Source organism: Oppia nitens, unplaced genomic scaffold, assembly GCF_028296485.1.
Source record: "Oppia nitens isolate AA-2021 unplaced genomic scaffold, nextdenovo-longstitch-racon4-pilon3 scaffold18_pilon_pilon_pilon, whole genome shotgun sequence".
NCBI lineage: Eukaryota > Metazoa > Arthropoda > Arachnida > Sarcoptiformes > Oppiidae > Oppia > Oppia nitens.
In genome coordinates this window covers 354,423-373,706 of record NW_026533197.1, presented here as the reverse complement: position 1 = coordinate 373,706, position 19,284 = coordinate 354,423, and the positions used below count along the sequence as shown (strand labels likewise).

At 24.2% G+C, this 19,284-nt stretch overlaps 1 protein-coding gene across 1 annotated transcript in view; it reads right to left on the bottom strand.

Annotated features, from left to right (window-relative positions):
• The window catches only part of LOC128965960 (protein sax-3-like), a 53,150-nt gene extending 45,697 nt beyond the window's left edge, over window positions 1-7,453 (bottom strand). Inside the window, exon 1 of the mRNA XM_054312753.1 lies at window positions 7,198-7,453. Coding sequence (XP_054168728.1) covers window positions 7,198-7,306 — 109 coding nt within the window. The 5' untranslated portion in view covers window positions 7,307-7,453. The remainder of the gene's footprint in view (window positions 1-7,197) is intronic.
• Between the last annotated feature and the right edge of the window lie 11,831 nt (window positions 7,454-19,284).

Here is a 19,284-nt window from a genome sequence, read left to right as displayed (position 1 = left end):
TATAAATAAAAAGTTATTTTATTTATTCATTATTTTTTTGCAAAGTTACTACAATTTTATACTTTAACAATAAATTTAGTAAAATGTAGTAACAACTGAATAAAAATGAAATTTTAATAAATAATTATATGATTTTTTTCTTATGAGAAAAGCTATGCAATATATTATTTGGAAAAATAAAGAATATTCTAATTTAAAAACTTTATTTCGATTGTAATAAAAAAAACTGAACAAATCAACTATTATTTGTAAAATTAATTTTAAGACATACAAAACACACACACATATATTTAACTTTGTATAAAACTTATAAATAATATTGAATATATTGTATGAAAATATATATTTGTGAAAAATTGACATTCATTTCTCATAATTCTTATGCTTAAAGCAAATGTTAAAATAAAATAAAATACATTTATAGACTGTGATTGAGAAATGTAAAATAAGATTTGTTATTTTGCATTTTTCTTATATATATAATAAATAAAAATAAATTTAATTTGTTTTACAAACTAAAAAAATAGAGTTTATTAAAAATTCAATACAACAAAAATTGAATATAAAAAGTAATTTCTTTAAAAAAAATTGTTTCTTTAAAATATAAACAAAATCTAATTTTATTTAGCATTTGATATAATCATTTATAAGGTGAGTTGGCGTTATATAAAGGCACAAATAATTAACTAATAATAGTATTATATAATATTTAGCTATACATTCAAATGAACTCATTATAAGACTTCACTTAAATTATTTATGCATTCATTCATTCATTCATTGAATCATTCATTCAAACATGTAATGCACAAGAATTTTTAATAACATATGAATGGTATGTTTGATGGCATTCATTGGCCAAATGATTATTAAATTGCCTAAAAAATAGTGTATACCGTTTGAATATTTAATTAAATAGAGTACATAATAATAAAATAAGTCAATGAATGTAATCATTTTTTGTTGTTATTTTTTTCAGACACCAATTGATAACCTGATGCACTCATACTTAATATCTACTGAATTATATACTCTATATATATCTACATAAACACACAGTTAATAAAATTGTATTACTGTTTGTTGTCAATGAATTTTTTCACTGATAAAACACCTCTCGTATGACTTATAAAAATGGACGACAATATACAATATATAAAAAGCACTGTACAGTACAGTATATGTCTGTATTATTTTCGGACCATTTAATCATTCATTTACTGAGATTAACACATATTTTTCAGACACCTCTCCATTGTTTTACAATTTATATAAAAGAGTCATTCAAGTGAACCGCTTTTATGTTAATAAAACTAAATCTATGTCTATTGTAAATAAACTGATGTATTATTATTCGTATAGTTTTATGAAAAATAATAGAGTGTAGAGATTGTGAAGTAAATAAAACACTACTTAAACGGTTGATTGCAAAGTACACCTTAATCTTGTAGTGATCTATCATATGCTAAGCTATGAGGCATTTGTGTGCTTCAAATTGATAACACATTATACAATCTCTACCCGTCCTCTCAGTGCGAGAATCAGGTTATCAGGAGAGCACCGACACGACGACTAAAGCTAAACGATAAATATTTTAACTAAAATCAAAATTCAAAGTCAAATGCAATGAGTTTTTTGTGTGAGCCGTCAACTGTGAGAATTAAAGAGGAGTCTATTGAAACTTATATATTATATATCACACCGTTATATACGTATATATAGTATATGCGACTGTCATGAGAATTGATCGCACAGTTAGGTCTCATTCAATGACATAAGCATTTAGAGATCTTTCAAAATTTATCTCTTATTATGAGAGCCACGAATATATTATCGATTAGTGTATATGTGTCTCAAAAATTTAACTTCAATTTAATGCCTTAGATCTACCAATAGCTGTCATAATACACACATACTGTATGTATGCAATTAAAAAAGCAATTTTTCTTATTTTGTCAATTTATTAGACAACAATCTTATAATATTTTTGAGAAAACTTAATAAACTATTAAATTTTGTACTTAATTAAGAGTTAATTAATAATTTTTATATATTAAAAGTATTTTTAATATATTTAAAAATTATAGAATAAATATATTTTATAAAATATTTCTAATATATATTAAAATCATAAATAAAGTCACTTAAAATAAACATCATTATATTTCAAAATTTTAACCAAAAATTTATCAGTTTTACTACATATCGGATAAATTTGAAATGTAATCAAATTTATACAGCCTTTGGATATTTAATGATATAACACTATTGTTTAAACATGGGTTTAAATTTAGTTTTTTAAACAAACATTAAATTCTCTCTTTCTCTCTCTCCTCACTCATTCACTCGTTCATTCACACACACACACACACACACACACACACACACACACACACACACACACACACACACACACACACACACACACACACACACACACACACACACACACACACACACACACACATACACACACACACACACACACACATACACACATACACACATACACACATACACACATACACACATACACACATACACACATACACACATACACACATACACACATACACACATACACACAAATACACACACACACGCATACACACACACACACATACACACACATACACACACACACACACATACACACACACACACACACACACAAACACACACACACACGCATACACACACACACACACACACACACATACACATACACACACACACACATACACACACACACACACACACACACACACACATACACACATACACACACACGCATACACACACACACACATACACACACACATAACATTGAGACACACGAGTTATTATTGTATTTGTTGACATAACTATAGCCTACATCTGCATCTTTGGCATCCCTTTGTCAAAGTATTCCTTATGTTATGTTTGTTTAGTTATTATTATTGGTTTAGTATATATTGATATTTATGATTAAATGTGAGCACAAATTGTATGTTTAGGTCTGTGAACAACAACAACACCGACACTACTATGACTTTTTCAGTCACGAAAAGTCTAATAAATTCATTCAAAGCATAATATTTATCACTGTATTCATGAGTTATTTTGTGAATTTCATGCTTTTTAATATAGCATATGATTCTCATAACACGCAATCATAACATATATTTTGATAAATTATAAGATGAAAAATAAGTTATTATATGTTTTATACCTTATAGTTATATACTGTAAGTTATAAACAATTGTTTAAATTGTATATCTTATTTTTCAACACTTGTTTGAATCAGTAATGAAAACCGAAATCGTGATATACATCACTATATTATTTAGTAAATTATATAAATTTAGTCTTCATTTAAAATTTCGATAAAAAATACATTATAATGATCTAAATAAGTGTTAAAATTAAAAATTCCTTTTATTATCTTTATTACAGATGCTGTCAAATAATGACTGCTTGAAAAAACAAGCGGTAAATATCAAACAAAAAACCAATTAATATAATAAGAAATTAAATATAATGAAAAAATATATTTTAAAAATACATGTAAGTATAGTATATTTCAGTAATTTTTTATGTAACAGTTATCTCACATAAATTTATACTATTACTGCACATAAATAAAACTTTAAATTATATGAATACTACAATAGATATATACTATATATATATATATTGTTATATTGTTGTGAATGAATAATAAGTGTATTTATGAGTTCATTGAAATTTCAATAAAACACTCTTTTCATTGATTTTATTATCAGTAAATAAAAAATGAAAATTTATTCACCAGTTTTTGTGGGTTTAATCAAACAGAAAATTTTTGTTTATTTGTTTAATAATATAAATGTATAAAATGTATATTTATTCACACAATAATTATTGATTGTGTTTTTGTTGTTGTTATCAAAAAGTCAGGTCTTGTTTTAGTTTTTGAAGTTAGTTTTGTTCAAATCAATAAACATTTCAAATGATAGCAAGCTTTCAATAATAAAAAATCAAATTAAATATATTTGCATTTATTGCTATTTACTATATTTGCTAAATTGTATAATTGCTAAATTTGTATATAAAAAAATAAATACAGTCAATGTTTAAAAATCACACTAAATTATAAATACATTGCAATTTTATAATAATGTATAAAATTTAAACGCCCAAAAATAATTGGGATTAAATATTATAATATTTAATGTTAACAATGTTTACGACCATAACTTATGAAAGATATTAATCTAAAGAAAAGCCTATTTTATGATTTGCAGACCAGATATGTTATGAAAGCCCAGAGCGACAACAAAACTGATGTCATGTATGTATCGCATAAATAGGCAATGAATGCAATGGCAAACCAACCGATACATGGTTTTCAATTTCAATGACTCTGTACTTGAGCTCATGTATGCTGTGATATGTAATGTTTAGTAGTTATGATTTAAGTGTGAAATGTCATCACTTTTTACATTTGATTTTACAATAAAAATGTCTTTTGAAGATTCGTTCTGTAAATAATAATCTTTAAAAAATATTGAATGACATTATCATCAATGTGTTCAACATATTTACACTTAGGTTTAGTTATGTTCATTGATTCATATTATATAATAGTTTATTCACTGACTCAATGATATAACAAAAATATTTTCATAGTATAACTTAATTGCAGTATAATAGTGAAAATAATATCTTAAAATTTTAATAATACATTATCGTTGATACAATATAAATATCAACAATTATTGCTGTTTTGTATGAAACGTGTAAAACATAAAATATTATAACTTTTGATTTAGTTGTTTCAACAATACTAAACATTACTCCACTATCAGAATAATTGTACAATTTATACAGTAGTACTGTATATATTAAAATTATATTGTAAATACTGTATATATATATATATATATATATATTATCACGAAATGGTTATAACAAGCGTTTGTGATTAGATTAATATGCATTCAATTAAAACATATCTCATATTTACATAAAGCCTTTTGTTGTTTATATAAATGTATATTCAAATAATTTGTACAAACATTGTATAAAAGGGGATCAATTGAATTCATATATACAATGAAAATATGTGTTGTTTTTCTAACATTACTAATGATATAATCTTATTATTATATGATTCAATCATTTTGATGTCAGTCAGTCATTTCAATGAACGGTTAGCTACTAAGGGAGAGGATAGTTGTGTGCGATAAGTATCGATAGCCAAAAGCATATTATCTTATTATAACATTTGCCACACAATGTATACTAACAAATGGGAACACAAGAAATGCATCAAATATTTGCAATCAAAACATTGAGAAAATATGAGACAAATATTATTATTATTATTTTATTATTATTCTTTGTAATCATTAGCTAAAGTCTATTATAATTTTTTTTAAAGTAAAAGTCATATGTTTAAAGTCACAACATTAAAATTATTAGAATTAAATTTTTTAAAAATTATTTCTGAAGTAATTAAATTTTTTACAATTAGTATTTATCATCATTGAGTTAAGTTAAATTGTTATATCAATAATGTCTTAGTAATTACTATATAATATTAGACTTATAAATGTTAATATCGTTGTGAGAGTTAGCAAATAATAGTAATAAAAATAATTTTATGACAATAATAAACAAAAATACAATAAAAAATTGGTATCTTTTGTTTACATAATTAAATTATCATAAATTACTATAAATTATGTACATTGTTATCAAACATTTGGTACAATTTTATTTATTTATTTTTAAAAATCAGATTTATAATTATATTTTATGCAAAACTTTATTTCTAAATTATAAGTAAACTATTTAATTAATAATATAAAAATTTTAATAAAACTTATATTTTAATTATTAAGAATTTATACTGTCTTTAATAATATTCTAAATATATAAATAATAAATAAATGGATATTTTTGCATTGATATTCAACTGTAAAACAACGAAATAATTCATGTAATATAGCAAACTATTTATATTATATCTACTACTAGTACTACTATTATTATTATTATAACAAGCATTAGTTATATAAACACATAATGCCTAATAAGACATTAGTTTCTTTATGTATATGCCTGTGGGCCAAATCAGTCTCTTTATAACAACACATATACCGGTGCCAATATCATCTAAATTGTTGACTAACCTAACCAGTCATACAATTTTTATAGATATTTAGTCTCTAATTCTTGTGTAAACTTGCGTTCAATGAAAGAGAAAATGAAATAAAATTTTCTTTATATTTCTATGTATTTCTCAAATAATTTTTCCTTATATTTTTACTCCAGAGAATAATATAACAGTAAAACATAAAATAATAATAATATATATTTCTTTCTTTTATTTTAATCTTTTTTTTCTCGCATTGAATGATATTAACAACGCTATACTTATTCTTATGATTATTAGTAATATTTTTTATTGTTTTTATTTCAAATAAAAATTTTTATATTGTTTTATATGTGAAGCTAATCCTCAAAATTAAATATATTAATAACTGAAATAAAAGAAAAAATAGTGATCCGAGTCAATGATTTCAATTACAAATGCCATTCCTTATACAACTCATACAAAATGATAACTTTCATGTTGTATATGCCATCAAAAAGAAATTTGAATTATTATGAATAGACACGTGAATCGCAAAAACTCATAATAATAATAATAATTTTAATAATAATAGTATTAATAGTTGTAATGAAAAGAAATTAATTGAAATACTTTTTCGGTACTGTTTTTGCTATCAAACTCTCTGTTCATAACATTTTAATTTCAAGGAATGTCTCACAAATCAATTCACTGAATAGTAAATAATGTTATTATACGTTACATACAATACATACATATCATACATATTATATGTGAATTGCAATTTAAATTGCACTCACATTGCAAATAGTAAGGCTCTGTAAGCAAACATACAGACAATTGTTGGCAATACAGTACTTACTACTACTATAGTAGTGGAAGCTATGGACGGGTAGATTGCAATTGGAATGCTATTCGAGCTATTTTTAAGGGGTCTAACAGTTTGTTATGTTTGTAACTTAACTACGGATAGAAAGCACTGTTATATACCGTATAACAACATAAAAGTCGGTAAAGGTTTCTAATTTAATGATCGATTTTTATGTCTCTGTTTACTAACAGTAGATATTTGTGGGTAAAACACACACAGACTTACCTTCAGCAGAGTTTAGCCAACAAATCGAGACCAACAACACTATGTAAACACAGGACTGTTGTATGACATGGACTGCCCTTTCAGTCGTCATTCTTGTCTTAGTAAACATTATTACACAAAATGTGTTGATTCTTGTCTTTTCTTTTCACAATTCACTTACAGTTCAATTCAAACTGTTTTTTATATCGATTCCACTTTCGGCTTATATAATATTTTTTCTCTATTCAACACTTATGTAATAATAAACACATTTATAGTGTAAATATATCACAACTTTTTTTTTGGCAGCCAATGCCTATGATTATAAATCGTCGATAAAAAGTGTGTTTAAATACATTTACGATGTCTTAAGCGGTCTTTTTGGTAGACTGTCTGGTCTTCTTTTGTTATAATAATTGTATTGTCTATAAGTTGATTGTGTGGTCACATGTTTTTCACAGTATTTTCATAAGTTTTTCGTGTCAGACAGTTATATATAAGTTAGTATTTTAACCACAAATGACACACTTGTCTATCAAGTTATGTGTGTGTGTATCGCATAACAAATCTGTTAATGAAAAAAATATGAATTAATTCAATTTATTAATAAACATATATTAGGCGCTAAATTTTTATGCAAATCCATGAAAACTAGCAATTTTTAGATAAGAAATTTCATTTAAATATTAAATACATACAAAAAAATGGAGTATTCGTACTAATAATATATGTAATGAATGAATTCATTTATATTCAACATTTAACACAAACATTTGATTTATGTATAATTTAAGCGAATGTATTAATAAATAATTGATTTTATCAGTAAAAGAGTTGTATGTTTAAGTGAGTAAATTATTTGGCATAGATTTAGTAAAACTCAAAAGAAAACATATATTTTGTAGAAACACTGGAAATGTGTGTGAATTTAACATAAAACAGATATATCTTTCAAAACAAATTGTGTTTACATTTATCTAAATTCTTGTAAATTATATTCATATAACACCAGAATTTATCACTCAATATAAATGGAAATAAAAATCACAGAATTAAGTGGCAATTCATTGAAATATATTTTGATTGGCAACTAATTTGTAGTTTCAATGAAAGAATTAGTTTGTATGTAATGAACAACAGTTTTTTTGCACAAACAATAGACACTTTGAAAATGAAAATTATGTGAAAAAGGAGTAAATATAAGTAATTTAAAAGATTTATAGTTTTAAGTAATATATACGATATAATTGGTATACATATAACTGTATTTATGGTGCGTTCAGTTTCATCAAGAATTTCACATAACTATTGTATTGAGCGCTTTATTGCCACAATCAATGACTTTATTGATGACTCCCCCAAAAAACCATAGTATAATACCGACAAATATATGACTACAATACAGGCGCACAACAATCGGTTCCCAAAGAATCGCAGTCACTGTCGGTAATCAACTGACAAGTGCTGCGCTCTTACAGTATATTCATTGCATTATATAATTTAGATATCATTTTATTTATTTAAAAAATATATTAAAATAAAACTAAATTGTAAGTAATCAGTCAAACTTATTAAATTTAATATTAGTGTTATAAGATTATAATAAATTTAATAATAATATTAAGATTTTTTTTATGGATAATTATAATATACAGTATATTGTTTTATTTATAACGATTTAATAAATGTCAAAATCTCGAAATCATATATTATTGAAAATAACTGATTATTATCATTTTTTTATTAGTGTTACAAATTTAAAAAGTCTAAATAATCAAAAATACTGAATAATCTACTTTTACTTTAGTAAAAACAAAACAATAATCAATTATATATTTTATGGAAATTTGTATTTTATTATTTGTTATAATATTATCAATAATAAATGAATTGTTGTTTCTTTTGTATTGTTTTATTAAATTCTTTGATTGATTTAGTCATAAATCTTATAATTTAATAATGTCAACCACTAAGACAACAATTGAGGGGTCGAGAGAAGAGAGAGAGAGAGAGAGAGAGAGAGAGAGAGAGAGAGAGAGAGAGAGAGAGAGGATGAGAGAGTGACAAACATAATAAAACAATTTACTATAATACATAATACTATACTGTATATATTATATATTTTATACCATACATATATCTCATAATATAATATCTTAACAAAATACTAAAATATAAAATATTATAAGTTTTGCAAAAATGAATTAATTAAAAAATATTTAAATATTGGTTTAATTATACAGTATAATTATTTTATTTAATTAATAATAACTAAAAATTAATAAAATCAATTTTATTCAAGTTATAAGAACAACATATTTATTTTATGTAATATATTTTATCAAATATAAGAGTTATAGACCTCTAGAAAAAAATAATTGTAATGTTTTATTTAGTCTTAGAGTTAGTTTGATATATTGAAGAAATTCAATTGAAGTTTATATGTGTATGTGTTGTGTCCCATAGGGATGTGTTCACTCCCTATCTTTGAGTTGATGTAAGTATAGTATAAACTTAATGTTTGTCAAAATTAGTGGTTTAAGCACTGGCATCACTGATTGGACTGTATATTGTCGTTAGTGTATTTTCAATTGCTCTTAAATAAATGAATATCTTAGTGACTATATGTCCCCATAGTGTCGGTTAGTTTATCTATATCAAGAGTACCGGGAGTTTAAAGGCAAAAAAATTGTTTGGATTGTTTACACAAAATGTGGGCCAATCGGTGTAATGCATGTGTACATTACAATCACTACCAAACCGTACAGTCAATGGTTAGCGCCCGCAGTGTTTTGGTTGCAATAAATACTGTATATATTTATTTTCATTGTATTGTATATACAGATTAATACAAATGCCATTAAGTTTTATTTTTCTAATTTTTTATTTAAACGTATATTTGATTTCTCATTTCATAGTATAAATACCCGTATTCTTTATATATATAAATATATATTCAACATAAATATTATTTTATTGCAGTATTAACTTCAGAAAGTGATGACTAGTTTATCTATGATATCTATCTATTGGCACTTTTACAATAAAATTTAAAGTATTGAGGCTATGAATGAATTTGAAATAAGTATATAAAAATCAAACGAAAGGAAACACTTATAGATGCAATCAGTCATTTGTCATCACAAGAAATGTGCTAAAGTATTATAGTTTACTACTATATATATATATATATATATATATATATATATACAGTATATACTGTATATTTTTATTTTTGCTCAAAAAATATTAGCAAATACTGATGCTTAGGTATTAGGAATTAGTGAAACTTTTTTTTAAAAAAATAATATAACAGAATCTTATTAGTTTGTACAATATGTTATATGATATATAAATATCACATATATATTGTATTTATATACTGTATATAAACTGTATATTCTGTTTATATAATTTAACAGTTTCTATATATTTTGTTGTAACAAAATCTGTCTCTTATAAAGACATTAAATTCTAATTTATACCTAAATTTTAATACTTTTGCTAAAAAACTATTCCCCAAACCATTATATTTATATATAAATATTAGAAAAAAAGTATTGAATGATAAGCTCTCTCTTTTTCTATTCATTTACTTATTCATAGGTTGTGTCAAACATAACATCAGAGAGAAAAACACATAATGTTTAGCTGAGAAAAGATTTGAATCCTTGTATTTATTATATAATAAAATGCTGTATTTGTGCAAAATTTATATAAAAAAATATTTCTCATTGATATTTGAGTACTACTAGTTTGATAGCTATAGTAATAATAACTCGGAGGCAAATCCTTAGTTGCCATTCAACTATTTATTTAGTTTATCAACAAAAATAGTAAACAACCTTTTGGTGAATTTTATGTCAATAATTCCCATTTTAAGTTTGAAGAAGAGTTATATAATAATTTGAAAAATAACAACATTTATATTTATAAATAAAGTATTAAATTTTTTTTAAAAATTGTCAATAAACTTTAATAAATAAGTCAATAATCATAAATTTTAAATTTTAAATGTTAAATTTTTTGTTGGTGTTAAAAGTTGTAATTTAAATATATATTTTTTATGACACACAGACCACACATGCATTTTAATGGTGTCTCTCATAAGCTAATGACATATACAGTATGAATGTGTGGTCAATGCAATAGACATGCATTAGTGGCCAATAAATGCATTTTACGATTATTTATGAGTTTAAGTGAGTGTTGAAGTCATTTCTGGTTTAATCATTTGGTTCGTCAGTCAGTCAGTCAGTCAGTGTTTGCACTTTGGTGTCGACTAAAGCTAACATAATTTATTGAGTTTATTATCCTTACGATAGTCATCACAGTCTTATTGTCAGTGATGGACTTAACATGTTTTTAAGCTAATTGTGCTAACATTGGTATATAAGGAGTGGGAGTATCTAATCAACAACAACTTTCATCAAACCATTTCACTCACTCTCACATCTATTTTGATGAAAAACTTTTAAGACAAGTGATATCTTTTTGGTTGTTATCTCTTGGCTTTAATGGCAATCAAATTAAGGGTTCATTTTTTATATAATTAGATGTAAAAAACAGAAATCGATATTTATTTTACAAAATTTAATGTTTGTCTATATTATATGTTTTGAATATAATAATATAATAAATTTAATTAATGTAAATTCGTAAATTAATATTTATGTTAATAATAAATTTTATAAATAAAAAAATATATAATAACAGTTCTTAAACATTATAACTTAAATCAAATTATTTTAATGAACAATTGATAAAATAAAATTTTATATGAAATACAAAATAATAAAGTTTTACATTTTAATTGAAAGTATGATAAATACAGTATAACAATATATATATATATATATACTTGTGTTTGGATTTCTTGAATTATATATGTATTTCATTTGATTCTTGATTTTGGTTTCACTAAAAGCATCAGTTTTCACAACTTTCTTTCAAAACATAAGACATGTTAAACAAGAAATTGCAAAAAAAATATTGCATTGAATGCCAAATAACATAACATATAAATACTGTAATGGATTTTAACGATTAATGACTTCGATAAGAGACACACTTTATATAATAGAGAAGTTCATAACAAAACTTTTATTGATTACAATGAAACCCACTTTTGTTGTTATTTTAATTGTATTTCTCATTTTATTTAATGAAAATTTCTATTTAATGTCTCAACCATTTGTAGCTCACTTTTATTCATACACTTTATTATTTTAACTGTGATTTAAATCTATTTTTTAGTACAATTGCTTTTTTGTTTCTCTAGCTTTTTACTAATCTAAAGTGTATTAAAAATGTTTTGCATATAAGTATATCAATATATACTGTAGTACTGTATTTATACTATCACTAATGAATTCATACAGTATTTTCAATTATTACTATAATATTTAACTTTAATGAATGAGTGAATGTGAAACATAAAATATCAACATATCTACAATATATAAATTTTATGATACAATTTATATTAAATAAGTTACAAGTATATGACATATAAAAACAAAAATAATTTAATAAAACGTTTTTTCAATTTTTTTATTTTAACTTTCAATGAATTTTTCCACAAATTTGACGCCCAAATTGTATTTGAGAAATATCTCTAATCTAAAAATGCATTTTTAAAGCGTAAAATTAGTATTATTAAGACATTAAAATTTTAAGCCATCCATTAGTGTAATTACTATACGTCTCTTTCTTTATTAGTATGAGAGCTATAAATATAAATTTATATATTGTATATAAATAAAAAGCTACATATCTATAGACTGATAAATAGATATTATTTTTACTTAAGGTTCCGACTTTTGTTGTTGTAAAGCCGTCATTATATTTTTGATAACCTCTCTATGGGAATTGATACATAATTTGTGATACAAATATAGTTTAATAAAACACCCATTATATTAAATTTACAGTATATTATACAATAATATATATTTATATATGATGTAACATAAAATTTATATTATCTTTTGACTCTATAATAAACTTATACTTACTATACTTTAGTTTTATATAAGTAATACTGTGTAATAATTCTATGTATATATATATATTAAATAATTTGCTATATAATGTCTATATATACAGTATAACATATAGTATATATATTTTTTGTTATATAATAAATTATTGGCATATTTGGCAAGTTTGGTGCCCATAACTAAAATAAATTGACATCAAATGTTAAGACCAACTGAGCGTTTTGTGGTTATATTAATAACCAATATTTACGGCTGTTTTCATGGCAAACACACTTACAATTTAATATTTTTAGACAAAATATTCAATTAACAGACAAATGTCTGAATAAATAATTTATTTGTCATTTTATTTATACATTTATATACATTACAACTCTCTAGTGATACAATCATTGAGCCATAAGTTATGCATTTATATAAATTGCATGTCTTTAACCACATTTTGCACTTAAGTATTAAAACATTTTAAAGCAAACCTTTTAGTATTTCATGCAAAGCTAACTATTTGACAATTTAATAAATATATCTTTAAAAACTTTATAAGTAGAGTTAGTTTTGTTTATTTTTAAATACAAAAAAACTTTGTTAAAATATATTTGCTGTTATTTTCAAAAAAAAAAAAATTAATTATACTGTATCTTAAAGTTGCCAATATAATTAATTAAATAAATATAATTTTGTAGTCATTTTGTTTTATTACATGATTTGAGTATAATGCTAAAATGCTTAATATTTACGATTTGATATAAAATATTTTTAAATTTTTTGTTTGTTTGTTTTTTAATATGATTTTATTAAAGAGTTTATTGAGTAAAAAACAATATAAAGATAAATATAATATATATATAAAATATATAATACGTGCGATATTTATAATATATAGATAATACAAAAATTGTGATTCAATTCACGTAAAAATGGGCTAATAATCCAACTTTGATGAAGTTATGAGTGCAGAGTATTTGAGATTAACGTTGTGTTTATATTTGTGCCAATAGTTTGTGTGAATCTCTAGTGAAGTCACGAAATATATGGTATTTACTGTTTTTGATATCATTTTTTATAACTTTTTTCAATATCATGTCAAACAATGGTCTCTCACTTGCTTTATATTATTGACTTTATTGAGTAAACTTTTAATGCGACAGAAAATAGTGTTATAAAAAATACATTTAAGACTTATAGACAATAACTCGCATTTATTTTATTTTCTATATTATTGTCAATAATATAAAAATGTGTGTAACTTTGATCCGCAAACTTTTTTTTCACATTTACTTTATATATACAAATGTATATAATATTTATTTTGTGTTTTCACATCAGAAAACATGCTTTGAATTCAATACTTATTCTCACAATTATCTTATATTATATTATTTCTATTATATATTTACATAATTTGCTGTATATATGATAATGATTAAAAAATAAAATTTTAGATATAAATAATATAAAAATTAAACTTGATAATGCATTGACAATGTTTATATTTATAAATATTTTTATTAATTTGTATTTTTGTTGTTTTGGTTGGTTATAATTTATATTAGTGTTAACACAGATATAATTAATTGCTTCTCATCCGAAAACATTTGGAAATTAATTTTTATTTTTAATATTTTAGTTCTAATTATTTGCTTCGATCGACATTTAATTTATCAAATAAAACAATTTTTCTAATAACATAAATTTATTAATGATATACATATAAATCTAATGTTGAAATTATGCCGTTTATAATAATATCAATTAATCTAAATAAATTTAAAGCGCTTTAGTTATCGCTCTAAATTTTTAATTATTTTCATTAAAAAATAAATATAATAATAAGATATTTTAGTATATATATATATATTTACAAAAAAACTATTTTAGTAATTAACTTTAGGCAATAATTACATCAATGATATGGACAAACTTTTAGCCCCAATACACGTCTAAGCATTTAGTTATGAGGTTTGTATGCAATACTAAAATAAGTCATTTGCAAGCCTTGTCTCTCTCACACACTTTTCCCTAAATATATAGGTTTTGCTATATTTTTCAAATGTTATGACTTTGAACGTGTCATGAATTTTATTATAAGTTTTGCCACTCTTTTGCTAACTAAATAAATGAGTAGAAACAACGGTTCCCAAAACTACATAAGCAGTTCAGTGTCACTCCCGATCGCATAGGGATTTGGTGGCTAAGAGAGAGAGAGAGAGAGAGAGAGAGAGAGAGAGAGAGAGAGAGAGAGAGAGAGAGAGAGAGAGAGAGAGAGAGAGAGAGAAACTAATGCAAAAAGTTTTCTTATAGACAACACTTTACACTAAACACGTATCAGATGAACGCCTATTGTTTATCTCTATACAAATTTGCTCAAACATATCGATCCTAAATAAAGCCATGTTTTTGGTCGACCATTACGTTTGGTCTATAGATTTGACAGACACTTGATCTCAGCTTTTATTATGTTTTTGATAATCAAATTTTGCCATTAAGTTCAACACATGCTCAACAAAAACAAAAAATCAAATTAATGCCAATTAAAGTCTACAAATAATAAAAATTTGATTTAATTTTTCTCTTCAATTCATTTTGACTCACAATTTGTTTTTATTAAATTATTCAATCAAAAATTGTGCTGAAAATAAAAATTTTTTGAAACAAAATCAATTTCATTTTATTATCAGTCAATGCTAACGAATAATATGTAGAGTAGGGGGAGATTGCTATTTATGAATAATAACTAATAAATTAATAACTTTAAGAGTCGATAATTGAAACATTTAAATGATGTTTACATGTATTTGTGTTGAATGTGTAGTAAAAATGCATTTAAACGCATCACTTGAATGTCATCCGACTATAAGATTTGTTTCCCATCTCTTGTCGGTCCTAACACTGACCACACACTTGCAAATGCTTTACCCTTAACTCACTCATTATATTTGGTTAAACATTAAAGTGCTGTTTCTATTCAATGCTAATCCTATTTGACTGTTATATGCATTTTGAGAGAGAGTTTAGCAAAAGACAAGTGAAGATCACACGAAAAGCTAATTTTTGACAAAAATTGTAAACACAAAGACTCGAGTGAGAGGACAGCTGTGAATGAGAGACACATTACCCATCAGTACACATATATGACAGACACCCCAAACCTCTCTCTCTCTCTCTCTCTCTCTCTTTCTTTCTTTTTCTATGTCTATATATGATCTACTCATTGACAACTAAAATTCTCACCAAATTTTGACATTACATATGGTTTAATCATAAATAATATTAAAATACAATAAATATCACAAATGTTGTAGAAAATGCAATTTTTATGTTTCAAATTTGTAGAATTTTTAAACTGTTAAAAATAATAATAATATAATAATAAATGTGATTTATTATGAGATTTATTATTACATTAACACCTTTTAACATTTTAAATATTTAAATCAATTTTTAGGTCTTTTTGTTTTATATATTATTTCTGTTATTTTAGAAACTATTTCTAAAAAGAAAATAAATAACATTTTAAACAAAATGTGAGTATTATTTGTAAAGTAAATTGAAATTATAGAATGAAATAAAATTTATTTTTATTTGATATAATGTTAGCATTTCTTGTATAGTCTATAAAAATAAAATGAATGAACCATTACTTTGATTGTCGACTCCATATCATAACTATCAATGCTATACAAAGTGAATCAATGTCTCAACACTTGCCTAACCCGTTATAAACATTTGCTTCATGTATTAAGTACTTTCAGTTTAAATGCTTTATTGACTAACAATAACGACTCTAATTGTCATTGTATTAAAATAGAGAATATACTGTAGTTTAGATATACTGCACATTGAGAGAGAGAGAGAGAGAGAGAGAGAAAGAGAGAGACCAGTGATGTATAACTGAGTAATGTAAGCATTTGGTGGACTGATATGTGCAACAATGATAAAAACTGATAAGTGCTGTAACCCTAAGTGTATGTCCGGCGCCCGACGTTTCCATTTATCTGATTGTTTCGGCTTTAACTTTAACTTAACTTTTATATATATTATACAAAGTATATGGTATGTCCTGTTTTGCTGTTTTTGCCAATAATCGACAAGTGCTTAGTGTCTCACTTATAAAAAGATTGTAAACGGAAAAAGTATTTACAGACAAATCTTGTGATAACATAGTATATATATATCAGCGCTAATCAAATGGCAATTTTGTTTTGTTTTGCAATTACACTCATTATTGATGTCTAATATATATAATAATGACAATAATTATCAATGAAAATAGATTGTTGTGTCGAAACAACAAAAATATTGTATATAAATAATATGAGTGATATAATTGATACGGTTTACAATTCCTACTATTAACAAAAAATAATAATAATAAGCAATCATTTGATATTTGATATCATTAATAATGTTAAATGTATGATTATCTTTGGGTTTAAATTTATTATTTTAAAATAACAAAAAGTGTTATATTAGATCAAATCTTTTACAACTAAAATTGATTTATTATTAAACACAGTATATCTGTATGTCTGCAATAAAACCGATAATACTATAAAATAGAGTGAAATCTGAAGCAATAATGCTTTGAGCAAATCATATGATAAGCTGTCAATTGATTTGATATGCCATACAATTTTGCTTTTGGATCAATACTATAGTTTTAGATCATTTGTTTCATATTATTGTTCAGATGACTGTGTGTTACAAAAAATATTGATATATCCAATGATTGGCTGTTCAGCGCTGATGAGCACCGGTCTCTCACGGCTTCAAAAACGGCCAGTTATATACACAAATTGGACGTCCAACCGAGTAGTCAAATAAGAGAGAGAGAGAGAGAGAGAGAGAGAGAGAGAGAGAGAGAGAGAGAGAGAGAGAGAGATAGAGAGAGACCCGGTGCTGGACTGGTAGAGCTCATGTTCCTCTCATTGTTAATCCCGGGTTATTAATGCAGAGAATATGATCGTTGAAATATTATGGGCCACACATACCAGTGACAGCACTGGGATTTACATACACACAGACACAGTGGAAGAGAGAAAGAGAGACAAAGAGAGCTTATTTGTGAATCTACACGAAGTGTGCATTTAGTGGAAAATGTAGGATATGTTGAATATGATGCATAGCCTGTTTAGACTGTGCTCATTAAGCACCGACATTATAGCTACTTAATGCCTACATGTCCTCTAAATCTGAACCCTTATTATCTCTGCGCTCGACATTCATCTCTGGATCACTTGACAACTACTAGGCTTTCAATATATACTCTATAGAGTTAAGCAATAAAATTAATTGGTCTCAAACTTCATTGACAGCCAATACTTATGTTTTTATCGGTGTTTTTAGACGTCATTCATACAAAACTAGTAATGATTTACTGAATCTATTTTCAATAAACGTTAGTACAGTACTATGATATTCAAAACCACATGAATATAATCTAAGTTTTTGTAAGTAATATAATTATTTGCAATCTGTTATAAAAAATTAGAAAAAATACATTTTATATGTTATATTGCATTATAAATATAGTTTTTTATATTAAATGGTTTTATATATTCACTAATTTATCCCACTGTTAAAAGTATTGTACATGAAAATTGCATAAATAATACCGGTATACTAAACACTATAAATATAATTTTTTAATAAATAATAATTATCTAATATTTAATGAAATTATATTATGTTTCCGAAATCTATTTACGGGTAATTAAAAAACTATATTATTTAGTAATTTTCAAAACAAGTGAAGTAGGGCTGGACTGTAATGTATATATGTATGACTGAGAAACATATTTAAAGGAATATTCAGTGAAAACCCCAGTTTGTCACCTCTTGTTATAGTTTTGTGATATTTGTGTATAATTTATATAATATTTGTAATATATGTTTCAATAATATTACTAATTAGACAAATTTGTTTTACACCACTATTTTCATTATTAAATATATAAATATATTTATAATTCATTGTTAATATGTAAACAACCAAACAAAAAAAGTTATAAAAGCTCTAGTTTTAAATAAAGTATTTTATTTTAAAAGATTTGGACATTTTTATTATTTTCAATAAACTTATTAATAAATTTATATTAACTTTAAT